The sequence below is a fragment of the Triticum urartu genome, chromosome 6A (assembly GCF_056163025.1).
Source record: "Triticum urartu cultivar PI428250 chromosome 6A, HENAU_Tu73, whole genome shotgun sequence".
Classification (NCBI taxonomy): Eukaryota; Viridiplantae; Streptophyta; class Magnoliopsida; order Poales; family Poaceae; genus Triticum; species Triticum urartu.
Genome location: NC_141878.1, coordinates 325,044,426 through 325,059,110, shown reverse-complemented (window position 1 = coordinate 325,059,110; position 14,685 = coordinate 325,044,426). Strand labels below are relative to the sequence as shown.

The 14,685-nt window shown below is 42.8% G+C and overlaps 1 protein-coding gene across 3 annotated transcripts; it reads right to left on the bottom strand.

The window, feature by feature from the left end:
• Nucleotides 1-204: 204 nt before the first annotated feature.
• On the bottom strand, nucleotides 205-5,189 carry LOC125513315 (uncharacterized). 3 transcript variants are annotated; one of them, XM_048678397.2, is made up of 8 exons: nucleotides 4,991-5,189; nucleotides 4,834-4,911; nucleotides 3,953-4,007; nucleotides 3,337-3,394; nucleotides 2,380-2,484; nucleotides 2,168-2,267; nucleotides 1,319-1,447; nucleotides 205-1,183 (listed from the first exon to the last, which is right to left on the bottom strand). In XM_048678397.2, the coding sequence occupies exons 2-8, from the start codon at nucleotides 4,866-4,868 to the stop codon at nucleotides 472-474; spliced, it is 1,194 nt and encodes a 397-aa protein (XP_048534354.1). In that variant the 5' UTR covers nucleotides 4,869-4,911; nucleotides 4,991-5,189; the 3' UTR covers nucleotides 205-471. The 3 variants fall into 3 exon arrangements, with proteins under 3 accessions (XP_048534354.1, XP_048534357.1, XP_048534355.1); XM_048678400.2 differs by having other exon boundaries at nucleotides 4,834-4,944; nucleotides 5,018-5,187; XM_048678398.2 differs by having other exon boundaries at nucleotides 5,018-5,187.
• Nucleotides 5,190-14,685: the final 9,496 nt, after the last annotated feature.

Below are 14,685 nucleotides of genomic sequence, written 5' to 3'. Positions count from 1 at the left end.
GTAAACTTCGAGCAAGTTTATAGAATGTCAACATATACAATACCAAATCAGTACCATTAGTCCATTACATTCATCATCAAAAACATTTCCATATTATATATAATAGGTGATGTAGGTATAGATAAAGTTTTCTATAAATTAGTCAAAGTTTGTGAAACTTCACTTTTGCAGAAACCACTTTACACTGTTATGGGACGAAGAGAGTGTCAAGCAATGTACACTATATTATAGGCCGAAGGGAGTATCAAACAAGATGCAGAACAAAAGAACATGGTTACCTGCTTCAAACAAGTGACTATGACATGAACATCATTGTACTTTTTGTTCAGCTAAAGATTTTCGTCTAAATGATACAGGAACTGTCAGTTTACAAGACGATAGCAGTAACAGTGAGTTTAGTTCATCACCTTTTCTGCCAAAAGAGTGAATATATCTGAGGTTGAAATTTTGGTCATTGTCACTTTCCTCATTTTATATTGAGTTACCATCATGTGGAGAACCAGGAGGAAAGATCAACAAGTTATCAAAGTATGACATTTCCATAAGATCTGATATGTCCAACTCTAATGAACATGGATCTGAGGTTCCCGCAGAATGAACATCACTCGGCTGGTAGCTACCAGTTGGTGATAAAACCGGCTTTGCACATTCTGATAGGATTTTTGGCAAAACATCATGGCATCCATTTGATGGAGAGACACCACCAACAGCTGGACTCATTTGTTCCCTTTGCTGTAGAGGCCTTTGAGAATTTACTTCATAACTGGATGACTTGAGTTCCACTGGGCTTGACAATAAATCCAACTTCCTTCTGGTTTTCGCATGCTGCTCAGATCTTGCGATTATGTTTTCAGGGGCTTTGGCTGATGCCACTCTAGCATACATGAAATCTGCACTTTCTCCCCCTAGTACATCAGCATTTTCACCTACTTCTGTGAAGCCTACTTCAGATATGGAAATTCTTGGTACAGCTGACGACATTTCATTTCTCTCAGACGAACCTTCCGTGTCATTCAGAATATCAGAAACTTTAGTCCCCTTCAGAATATCCAAACTCTTATTCTGTGTGCCTGACAGGTTTTCCAGAATGTCTGGAAATTGTTCAAGCAAACCTGACGATAAATATGAATTCAATTTTCTTTTCATAGGACCCCTCCAGTATTCTTTGATTGCACCATTCGTCCTGGATGAACACAATGTAAATAATTCAATCGTACCAACAGCATTTTGAAGAAATGCATCCTGAATTATTATGATGGAAAGAATTAAATGCAACAGCAACATCAATTCAGATTTTTGTTGAAACATCCAACCTTACCTCCCAGGAAAATGTTTGACCATTTCACGCCATTTAGTTCCATAGATTTGATGAGCACGAATCAGTCTCAACTCCTCTTGTTCCGACCACGCCTCCTTGTTTATTGCAGAGTCTATTTTGTATCTCCACCTGTGTTTATTACCATTATGCCCATTGATACTCAAACCTACGGACTTCTAACTGATAACATGAACTAATAAAGTTGCTGGGCATGCCGTCTGACAGAATCTAATAATGTAACAAACCTTCGAGCCCTTATTTATTTTCAAGCGGTGATAGCACAAGTCTTGAGAAAACTGTATAATATGTTAAATTACAATAATTCGATGACTGAAAATTCCTTGCATAATACCATTTTCCCAGTTGGTATGTTGACATAAGATGACATGTTTCTTTCACTGTTTTCCACACAAAAACTGAAGCACAAAGCAGCCTGATGCTGAAGGGTACTTAGCGCAAATCAGAAGTTTGGTACAATCACTTCGATTTCAGAACCAAATTATTAGGGAAAATTGTGAACCAATTTGTGCATATACCCTCGACTAAGCCACAAATTTTGCCACAACCAAGAATCTGGCTTCCTGGCCTTCAAATAGAAATGGTCCAAAATGAGCAGTACACGCAACATGCAAATGTATCAACAGAGGTAGGCTAACAGACAATGAAGCTACTGAAGAATAAACAAGTCACCACTGTGGAGGTGATAGATCGCAGCTTGTGGTAACTAGCAAACATGAGTAACTAATTGATGAATTTTAAGCAGAGTGTAAGTTCTCACTCACATAGAGAGTGAGCAAAGAGTGCCCTGTCTAGAAATTGCACAGGAATCAACCAAACACTTTGTTTTACCTTTGTCGGCATTGCGGTGCACTTCGACCAGGTATAGCATGTGCGACCGTTTGCCAGTTTTTCAGCCCATGTTTGTTGATCATTTGAGCGAGCACCTTATCTTCCTGGAAGGAAAATCAAAATTTGTTTGTCAGCAGGCATTAGGAAGGAAAATAAAGTTCAGAAGGACATCAAGATTCACAGGAAATGATGAAAGTTCTAGCCTAAATAACTTTCCTCTTCTGACCATTTCACTCTGGTGAGGACTTCAGAATTTGTGATACTGCAGCTCTCCTTGAAGGAGTGGCCATCATTCTTGCAAAGTTGTCCTCGAAAGCCTTTTTCGGTAACAGAGAAACGTAATATAAACCAACAATCCTTCCAATTGTGTTCTATGGAGATAACCCAACAGAACCAACAGCAGTACAAATGGTAGTCATAGGTGCAAACAGAAGGAGATAGGCGAATGCATGTGACAGAACAACAATACGATAGGAATGGTGCACCCGTAGTCCCAACCCGATTTGGAATGTGAGCTTATGATCGTCCAATCCATACCCTGCTAGTCAAGGGCATGGAATGAGTCAAAGAAACAAGTCTAATATTAGCTTGGCTGTTTTATCTGTTTTATTTCCTGAAGCATGAAAGGTGTGTGAGTTGACACGCATGACACATGGATACTATTTCTGTGTACAGATAGAACCGTATGACATTGTAAGCAAGGTGCTTCACATGGACAATATATATATATATATATATATATATATATATATATATATATATATATATATATATATATATATATATATGAGTAATAAATAATCTTTCGTACTATTTACTTAGAAAGCTAGAACTGGTCTGCTAGCCAACAGTTTCTGAAGGAAGGATAGACATGTGGAATAATTGACTGTGTTGCTTAAGCCACGGAGGGCATACATCTATAAGTATATTGGCAACATGGAGTACAAATCAATATAGAAGTGATGCCGGAACATACCTCATACAAATCACTATTGATTCTATTCTATCTCTAACAAACTTGCCATACAAGACATATGAAAGGGGAGGATGCTGTATTCCGAAGTTGTGACAAACATATATGTAGATGGTCAAAATACAACTACCTAAGAATTCGGAATACAGCATCCTCCCCTTTCATAATGAAGTTGCATTGCACTAAAGCATGTTACCTATGTTTCCCAACTCTTCATCGTGGCAATGTTTGGCAGTGTCATGTGGTGTACCACTCTGCATCAATAATCAAAATTTCAAATAGAGCATAGACTGCAACTAAATTAACAAAACTACCAAGAAGCTAACTGACCACTCAAATTGATTGCAATAATGGATTAAAAATAATCTGAATCAAGGTTTATAATGGATTAAGCCAAAGCGAAAAACAGAACTTCTACTTACTACTTCTTATCTTCTATAGTAATATAACATTTTGGTACAGAGATCTCCACTAGACACACTGTTGGTGGGTTAGAAAACAACAATTGGTCGATTACCTCAACCTTCACATTCACCCTAAAAGGCAATAAATATATAGAATTACCAATGTAGAGATAAAGATAAAGTGAGCATAAATTAAGTGTCCCCTCCCTGATGATGGCCCAAAGCAACATCAATTTAATTATATATTTTTTCCTGATGTTAAAGTCTTTGCATGAATTAGAAAACTTGCTTTGAATATCCATGAAGAACAGGCAGCGACAAGGCAATAAAAGTTCATATATCGAAAGATGGAACTTCCAAGAAATCAAGAGCAACGTTATTCAGGGTGTCAGGCTAGCGTGGCATTACCACATTCGCAGAATCCCCATCAGCCTTCCTTGAGTGACTTGTTGAATTGACAGACCTGAAAAGGAGTGAAGCAATAGTCAGCGGACCATTCAGAGCCTCTCTCCCCTCTGATTCACACCAAACCAATTGTTTCCCATGATCTTCAACAAGGCAATCATTCTGCTAAATTCCAGATATAGTTGGCTTGAGGCTGAGAATAAGTAGAGAAGCATCCTGCTATGTAAATTTCCAAGGCCCCGTTTGGAACAAAGGAAAAACATACGAATTTTGAAGGATATGATTCCTACGGGAAATGTTCATTTTGTTTTTGTGCCGTTTGGAATAAAGGAATTGCTATTCTACGTTCCTTTGGAATGGGCTATTGCATAGAATTTTGGTTCCTCTGTTTTACCTATCCCTACGTTTCTTTTTGGGATGGGCTATTCCATACTCCCTCCATCCATGTTAGTTGTCACTCAAATGGATGTATCTAGCGTCTAGATACATCCGTTTGAGCAACAACTAATATGGGACAGAGGGGGTAGAATTTTAGAATTTCGGAATACATGACATCTCTTTGTGTCTACAATATCTATGTTTTTCCTGCTTGACATCCAAACAACAGTTCTAGAGCTATCCTGTGGTTTTAGTTCCTGTAGGAATTCCGGATACATGATATTGGTAAGTTTTTCCTATCCCTGCGTTTTGAGCTTCCAAATGTTTTGGTAAAGTTCAGCTTAAAATTCAACTAAACGGCGCTTAGAGCACAAAGTCAAATGCTCCCCCGAAAGGAGGCATCTGATCTGTCCCCAGCCAAGCTTCTCCAATCCAAATCAAGGCAAGCTAAGTGCCAACAGAGATGCAGAAATCGTAGTAACACGGGGCGGAGATTACAAACTCACCGCTCCCTCGGCATCAAATCTCCGATCCGTGACATGGCTGGGAAGAACCCCCGAGTCCGCCAGAAGCATCGGCTGAAGCTGGAACGACAGACACACTAATCATTCGGGAATCTGACGGGAATGCACACATAAAAGGGAAACTCAGCGGTGGACTAACGCGGTTGCTGCAGGATTCAGGCCTGACCTGCGGAGCTCCCCGCGATGGAGGATCCTGATGAGAGGACCGAGCAAGAAGAGATGCGTCGGGTGGGAGTGGGACGCACGCTGTCGCTGGCGACGAGCACGAGGAGAAAGAAGAGCCAGGTGGTGGTGGACGGGATCGGAAGAAAGCCATGGACGTTGTTTTGCAACCGCGGTGAGTCAATGACCGCAGTGGGCCGTATATGGGCTGTTTCTATGTGAGCATTTCTGGTTCTTTACAAAATGATGAAAATAAACCCTCAAAAATATAAAATGATGAAAACAAATTTCTTTTCCCTCAAAGAAAAAAATCCACTAAGAGCAACTCCAATTGAGCGACCCATTTCGTCCGCGGCCGTCTATTTGGATCGGCGCGGACAAAAAAGCCGGCCCAACGCGCCGACCCAAATGGACGCGCGTCCGCTTTCGTCCGCCTGCCGACCCATTCCCGGCCCATTTTTGAGGCTGATTTGCGTCAGCACGGACACAAGACAGACGCGCGCGCTCGCCCTCTTTCCTCACCGGGCCCGCTGGTCGGTGGCACATTGGATTCACACACTCGCCCGCCTGCTACGTCGCCGATGCCGCCGGCCATTTTTTCAGATTAAAATGGATACATAGATAGTTCTAGCGTACACAGATAAAAGAAAAAGACCACTACTCGTCGCTTTCTGACTCCGACTCGGTAATGTCCTCCTCCGACGTTTGAAGGTAGGCGTCAGCAAGCTGCTCGTCTTCAAAGTACCAACCCGATGTTTCTTGTAGCTCCAGTTTCAATTGAGTTGCCTGCTTCCGCGAACGCTTGTCCTCCCGATAGGCGGCTCGCTCCTTCTTCCTCGCGTCCCTCTCTGATCTCAATTGCTTATAGAACTGGCGCTCGTCGACGATGTCTTGCAGGTAGCCTCCTCGCCACAGCACCAAGGCTTCCACGTCTTTCTCTGCGATGGCGAGGCGACGCTGCCGCCTCCGATGGACACGACGATCCTCGTCGGTGAAAAGCCGCGGGAGAGGCGCCAGATCCTGCGCCCGCTGGCTCGACACGTTGGGAAAATTCATATCCCGACGAGGCCTCAGGAGGCGTCACGCCGCCGCGTCGTGCGCGCGGGCCGCCTCCTCTGCGGTGTCGAAGGTGCCAAGGACGAGACGTTTCTCGCGAAACCAGATCTCGGCGGAGAAGGCGCCGGAGCGGCGCTCGCGGACTCCGCGAAAATCCGAAGCGTGTAGGCGGCAGATCGACATGGTGGCGCAGAGGTGGCGAGAGTGGGCGGCCGACAGAGTGGAGGGAGCGCCTTCTTTTATAGCGAGCGTCGGCCGCGGCGCGCGCGCTGGAGCGCCAAAACCAGCGCGCGCGAACCTTTCCCGCATGCTGGAGCATCAAAATCAGGGCGACGGCACGATGTTAAGCGCGCGCGGTCATGAAAATGGGTCAGCCCGTTGGGCGCACTGCCGACCCAAAACTAAAAGAGAGCGGACGGCGGGCGGGCGGCCGACCCAAACGGACAAAAAACGGACAAAAACGCCGTCCGTTTGGGTCGGCCCGTTGGAGTTGCTCTAAAGAAACTCTAAAAACAAGTTAAATTTATGTGGATTGCTACGGGTTTCAACACATATAAGTTGTGGGTGATAATATAAATAAGGTCAATGGAACCCATGTTTTGCTATAAGCAACAACATAAACTAGATGACTTTGTGATTTCCTTTCGATGACATAAGACTACAGCCCAGATATTAAGTGAAATAATAGAATCTGCAACCAAGAACATAAGCAACGTCATGAGCAGCATGTCAAACAGAAAGTAGGAAGTTAAGTGAATTAGTTTAGAGAGACAACTAAATTAAACTAAGAGATGATTCTACGAAGTTAAGTAAACTATTTGAAACATAAAATGAAAGCTAATTGAACTATTTCAAAAAACTAATTACAACTATCTACAATTGATTGCGTTTGTATATCTACAAACGACACGGTCTCACCGGCGAGAACAACCCAATGCCCGGGATCATAAACGCCGAGTCAATAGAAAGGCCGTACCCCCTACGGTACATGACCTAAAATGATAAAACTTCCTACTCGGAATAAAAGAGACGACTTGAAACCATCTGCTTTCCCATTTCAGACATGTCAGCATCCCCATCTACAACCTAGAAGTTAAGTGAACTCTTTGAAACATAAAATAAAAGTTAAATAAACTAATTAAAGAAATGAATAGCAGTCATTGGCACGAGGACACCTCTCATAGATGGTATGTAAGTGATTATGTTTGTATTGCGTTTGTATCTGCCTAGCATATTATTTACCAACGATAGAAGTCCATCTCCTTCTTTCACCAGCCATAGAAACATAGTACATGGTCATAGAAAGGCTGAGCACACCCCACAACACATGAACCTGGCCAGATGGGTTGTATTGGGATATGTGTTGGATTCTCCTCGTCGTGTTTACCAGGATCGGTTGTGTTGGCATGTCTTCTTGCCATTGGGGCGCTACTACCTGGATGATGGCGTGTATGACACACCTGCTCGTTGAATTCTTCTCTGCCATAATAAACATTTGACCATTTCGCCACGGCTTCTTGTGGTGTCGGCTCGTTTCATGCCCGGTAAATGCGATTGATTTGTTGTTGAACTGTAGCTAGATCGAAGAAAGACCACAAGTCTGATAGTCCACACAGTACATCATCTAGTTAAGCCCTTGTCTGTTCATTGATACCATGCGTCAGGAGCTAGGCCAGGCACGCTGTGATGTCGAACATGATACCCAAACTTGTGTCTGGCCCTGTTTACTTGACGATCACATGTGTAGTTCTGTGGTGCCATCGAGTCGTCTGGAGAATCATTCCTTTTCAACTCTAGATTGTAGGTCGCTTCTTGTGGCCATCCTCACACGTTGTGTACGTCTCACTCTGGGCGCTCGGGTAATTCAGTTTTATCGGTTCGGGTAGTTCGGTTTACGGGTAATTCGCTTAGTTTAAAATGAAAACCAAATTTTAATCTGCCCGTTCCCAAATTACCCAAAAAATTTGGTTTGCGTAGTTCGGGTACCCAAAAACCGAAATATTCAGAACAATGTACTACAGCAAATTCAGGTAGTTTTGAAATTCAGAGTAGAGCACAACCAACATATTTGCTAGTAACATGACAATATAGTGCATGTACAGCCTGACAATCACAGTAGCAAAAATTCAGATGTCTCTTTGTTAAACATACACACACATCACAACATCACATGTCTCCTTGTCGAACATACAGACACATCACAATATAAGTCATCACCCCATACACATACATCCTCGCCTCCTTGAACATTTGCATCAATAATTCAGGACTAAGTGAAAGTGATCTGGAGACGGGAAATGGGGAGTGGCTGAGAGGATTTACGTTGTTGGCTTGCTGATGCTGTCGTTGAATCCGATCCGCCGGCTCTAGCAAGGCAACAACCACCGGCGCGTCTCCTTTCCTCCAGCTCTAGGCTCCAGCAACCGGCATCATTGCCGCATGCAGCGAGGCAAGAGGCGGAGAGTAGCAGTGTCCCGCATCATGAGCAGAGAGGCGAGAGGTTGAGAGTAGCGGCGCAGGCGCCACAGGCCACCACTGCAGCTAGGGTTAGGGAGAGAAGCAGAGAGGCGAGAGGGAGCGAAGAAAGGGAATGAGGGAGTATGGCATGTTACGAGCGGCGAGGCCGCGAGTCTTTCTCTAGGTTGTGAACCGCTGGTTGGGCCTGGACCTGGATTTAGCTGGGCCACACAGACACAACATGGACATAGAGTTATGTAGATCAGTTAGTACAGATTTTTTGGGATTTTAACACTGATAACCGAACCCTGACGTGATGACCGAACTGTCTGAAAAACAAACCTATACTGAAGACCGATACCTAAATTAGCCGACAATTAGGTTAATTCGGTTATGTCGGAAAGGCAGTTCCCTTCTATATTTTCCTTGACAATGACCATCACCCTAACTTTTTTGCCGACACATGAGCCAGTTGCATGAATAAGTGAACAGACTCTGAGACTTGATAGACGGGTGAACACATATAAACGGTGTATATACGTGGTGTTTCATTGCCACACGGCCGACCATCTATATGCATGTCAAACATGTTCATTGAGCCGGCTCTACCACCAGGGAGAACATTAAGAACATGTGTGGTCGGACGAAGGGAATCAAAGCCATGTGGTTTCGCATGCATCACCGGTAGACTCGCCCTTTAACCGGCCACGACTATTTTCCTCGTGCCTCTACATCTTCCTTCTAGATGACACCTGCCCTAACCTATAAATGTAGCGTCCGATGCGACACATCCTTGATCCACAACCGTACGCCTTTTCGATCCACTCTCCGCCTCTTCACCAAAATTGTTTCCAGTGCATTGCTTGCAAGTGATTATATTTGTATTGTATTGCGTTTGTAAGTGCCTTGCATATATAATAATGACAAACAACAACTATCGTTGTAACATCTCAAATTTTTAATTTGGAAAGTTTTACAATATTAATTAAGCATCTAAGCATTTTGAATGAATTGAGGGGACATTTGAAATTTCCAAAGGCACTTTGGTTTCATTTTGGAATATTGAGTTCAATTCAAATTGGCATTTGAAATTCCAATTAGAAATTTCCTGACAAATACTTTGATCAAAGAGTATGAGAGGGGGTAACATGACACCCCGAAAGTCGGAAGAAAAATAATGCCAAAAGAATTTGAATTCAAATTTGGGTTTTATTTGGACTTCTCAAAAAATATTCTTTATAAAGTTTGTATTCTGCCTCTAAAAAATATTTCACTATTTAGGAATTATTTTTTGGGTCACTTTGATATATATACACACACACACACACATATTGTCTATATAAAAGTATTTTTATTTTTATTTATTTCTTTATTTTCTTTTCTGTCAAAATTCAAAAAAAAACATGCCAGCGCCAGGGCCGGAGCTAGCCAGCCAGCCCAGCCGCAACTAGCAACTGCCCACCACCACCACAACGGTCTGCCCCGCACTGAAGCCACTCCGGCTCGGCCACCCGACCACTCACCCGCACCCGCCTCCTCTCTTTCTTACACCGACAAGTGGCCCCCGCTTTCTTTCCTAACCCCTCGCCCACGACATATCAAACCGGAGCACGTTCGACGCGCCGCCCGCTCTGATCTACCCAGGATCACGCACCGCATGGACCCCCTCCCCAAGAATCATGCCCTATATATTCCCTCACCCCTTCTCTCTCGAACCCCCTTAGACCCGACGCAAAAACCCTCCACGTAGCTCGCTCTTGCCGTTCGGATCTTGCCGCCCGCCACCGTTGTCGTTGTTGTTTCCGACGCCAGTGAGCCGCCTTGGAACCCCTTCCTCTGCACCTCGGCTTCCCTCCTCATTGCGCACCTGTTTGACATCATCTGTCCGCCTAGGAATCACTCGAGCCGCCACGTCGAAGATCGTCGTCCGCCACCGGAGCCGCAGAGCAACAAAGCTCTACACGTCGATGTCCGCCCATTCCCGTCATCCTCAACCATCTCCAGACCACCCCTGACCTTGCCTTGCTCGGCTGCTTCCAACCGACACCTCTGTCGTCTCCCTCGACCACCGGAGCAACCCGGCGACCATGCTCGGGCCAACCTCGCCGTCGACCACTGTTGTAAGCCGCCGGTCCTTCCCCACCGGTAGATCTGTAATCCATGTTCTAGATTAGATCGGTGAACAATTAGTTTTTTTTATTTAGATCGATTTAGTTTTATGGTTTAGATCGAACCGGCCCGATCAGTTTTCTGTTATTTAAACGCACATGCACGTTTTAGTTAAATCTCGGCCAAGCGCTATTTTGCTTATGTTGCACACCCCTCTAGCCCAATGACAGCCCGCCACATAGCTCGTGCCCGATTTTTTTAGTTTATTTTCGTTTATGTTCTAAAAAAATAGAAAAGCTTCAATCTTAGAAAATTCATATCTCCTAGGATATTTAATATTTTAATTCGATTCTTTTTGCATTAGATCCATATTTTTATGAAGCTTCTGTAGATATCAAGGTTGACTAGATTTGAAAGTTTGAATTTGGATTTACATGAAATTTGTTCAAAACACGAGATTGGCAATAACTTAAGCTAAGAATAATATTTTTGGGTGATTCTTTTTGCTACTGGTTCTATGTGAGATTGTTTATTAGTAGGCATAAATTGGTGAATTTTAGAATTATTTAAAATTAGGTTTTCACAAAATAGTATTGTTTTAGTATTTTATAGCTTTTGTGCTATTTCTTTTTAACTTGAAGTGCTTTAAATTGTTTTCCTTTGTTCTTTTTGACATATTCATATTAGTTTCTGTATAGTTAACAGTAGCAATTTTATTTGAAGTAAAAAATTATTTTTAGTAGTTTATTTCTTGTTACTAGGAAAATTGTTTTGAGCATAATAGGAGTTTTATAAGAGGTTTTAATGTGATTCTTTTTGCATAACATTTCTTTGTTGTTTTCCTTTCTGTTATTTAGCAAAAACTTTTTTTGTTCTATTAAAAGTTTATTAGTGGCAGAAAATTTAGTAGTGGCTTGTTTCATTTGTAGTTAAGCTTTGCATTGAGTTGTGTTGTTTTCTTTGGTTTAGTTTTGGTTTTCATTGTGTGTTATGTTGATTGTTTATTAACTAAGTTTTACTTGCTGTTATGTTATTATTTTTGTGTGATGGTATGATTATTTGTGTCTTGTTTGTTTCGATAGATTACCTAGAGTGTGAGGCTTGTTACTGCAAGTCCTTAGAGTTCAAAGATCGTCGCAAAGGCAAGTCATTTGATCATGAAAATTATTACCTATGTTTTATTGCATTAGTTGATATCCTCCCCACCATGCATGCAAGTAGGTGAATTAAGTTATGTTCTTGAGTAGTATCATGTGGTAGGATGAACCCAAAATCCCCATGTTACCAATGCCCGAGACGTTATAGTTATTTTTCTATGCTTCGTAGATGGGATTGGTTGAGTGAGTTACATGGGAGTTGTGAGAGTCAAGATGATGACAAACCCAAGACTTCAAGATGCTCAAGACGGACTTCAATTCACTACCGGGTAGAGGACAGATGGACGGGCACCCTGGAGTACCCAGTGGTTGACCGAGGGATGCATGGAGAAGCACCATGACATCTTGCGGAAAGCTTCACCCAGCCACGAAGAGACAAATGGATATACCTTGACTGGAAGCTTACTTGTGCAGCCGCAAGTCACTATGGCCTCTGGCTGGGTCGACCCTAGGTGTGACTCTGGACGGACAGTGCCAGTAGATGTAGAAGAATGACAAGAAATGGATGGGCACCGATAGTGGCCCAAAGGAACTCTATGGAAGACCTTGTTTCATTCATCCCATCTTCAAACAACATGCATTGCGATGACATAAAGGAGGGAATGATTCTTACGGGTAAAGTGCATAAGACTCTATAGAGTGAAAATCTAATAGATTAGTCGTGTCCCAGGTTACGGACACCTGAGCCTCTGGAATTGGATTTATTAGGAAATCTCAACACCAAACATAACTAAGTAATTGTTGGGTTATTAATGATTTCGGTATAAGACATTGGTTGGTGGAACCATCTCAATAATAACAAATATTTTGTAGTTATTCAAAGCAAGCCCTTTTGTTGTAGCAAAAAATTGCTTTTTGCAAAAACTTAAACTTAGAGCCCCACAGCCAAAATTGCATATAGTGATAACATTTATTTATTGTTCTCCCTCTATGACTTGTCAGCATATTCAAAATGCTGACTTACACGGCTGCAATGTCTTATGTTGCAGAGGATTATTCCGAACAGGAGTGAGGATACGATCCACGCTCGGTGATTGCCCTTTGGAGTCGGATGGGCTCGCCTATCGTCTACGCTTCCGCATTAGTTTTTCTCATGAGTTGGCCTTCGGCCGAATTTATTCTGATGTAATAAAGACTATATGAGATTCGTGTAATAAATTAGGTGTGATTGAACTTTGATATTTACATCAATGTACTGTGTGTGCCAGCATGATCTTGGGATGGTACAAATACACAGAGACTTGGCCGTTTTCGGGTCGGGTTGTTACAGAGATGGTATTCGGAGAACACGCTAACTGTAGGACGTAACCCCTAGGATAGGAAAGCCATAGGAAGAAATTATTTTATTTTATGTCTTTATTTTTTCCGTAATTCTCCCTTGTTCATTTCCGACTTCCCTCCGATTTCAGTCTTCTAGATGGCTGATACGTCTCCGTCGTATCTACTTTTCCAAACACTTTTGCCCTTGTTTTGGACTCTAACTTGTATGATTTGAATGGAACTAACCCGGACTGACGTTGTTTTCAGCAGAATTGCCATGATGTTGTTTTATGTGCAGAAAACAAAAGTTCTCGGAATGACCTAAAACTCCACGAAGTATCTTACAATAAATAATAAAAAATCATCGCCAAAGATGAAGACCAGGGGGCCACACCCTTGCCACGAGGGTGGGGGACGCCCCCCCTAGGGCACCCCCTACCTCGTGGGCCCCCTGGAGACCTCACGACTCCAACTCCAACTCTATATAACTGCTTTCGGGGAGAAAAAATAGGAGAGAAGAAATCATCACGTTTTACGATATGGAGCCGCCGCCAAGCCCTAAAACCTCTCGGGAGGGCTGATCTGGAGTCCGTTCGGGGCTCCGGAGAGGGGGATTCGTCACCGTCGTCATCATCAACCATCCTCCATCACCAATTTCATGATGCTCACCGCCGTGCGTGAGTAATTCCATCGTAGGCTTGCTGGACGGTGATGGGTTGGATGAGATTTATCATGTAATCGAGTTAGTTTTGTTAGGGTTTGATCCCTAGTATCCACTATCTTCTGAGATTGGTGTTGCTATGACTTTGCTATGCTTAATGCTTGTCACTAGGGCCCGAGTGCCATGATTTCAGATCTGAACGTATTATGTTTTCATCAATATATGAAAGTTCTAGATCCTATCTTGCAAGTCTATAGTCACCTATTATGTGTTATGATCCGTTAACCCCGAAGTGACAATAATCGGGATACTTACCGGTGATGACCGTAGTTTGAGGAGTTCATGTATTCACTATGTGCTAATGCTTTGTTACGGTTCTCTATTAAAAGGAGGCCTTAATATCCCTTAGTTTCCATTAGGACCCCGCTGCCACGGGAGGGTAGGACAAAAGATGTCATGCAAGTTCTTTTCCATAAGCACGCATGACTATATTCGGAATACATGCCTACATTACATTGACGAATTGGAGCTAGTTCTGTGTCACCCTATGTTATGATTGTTACATGATGAACCGCATCCGACATAATTATCCATCATTGATCCGATGCCTATGAGTTTTCCATATACTGGTTTACGCTTATTTACTTTCCCGTTGCTATTGTTACAATCACTACAAAATACCAAAAACATTACTTTGCTTTCGTTACTCTTCTGTTACCGTTACCATCACTATCATATTACTTTGCTACTAAACACTTTGCTGCAGATATTAAGTTTCCAGGTGTGATTGAATTGACAACTCAGCTGCTAATACTTGAGAATATTCTTTGGCTCCCCTTGTGTCGAATCAATAAATTTGGGTTGAATACTCTACCCTCGAAAGCTGTTGCGGTCCCCTATACTTGTGGGTTATCAATGGTCACCGAGTTCATCCTAGTCCTGCTGCCGGAGTTTTGCCAGCCGGATAAGACG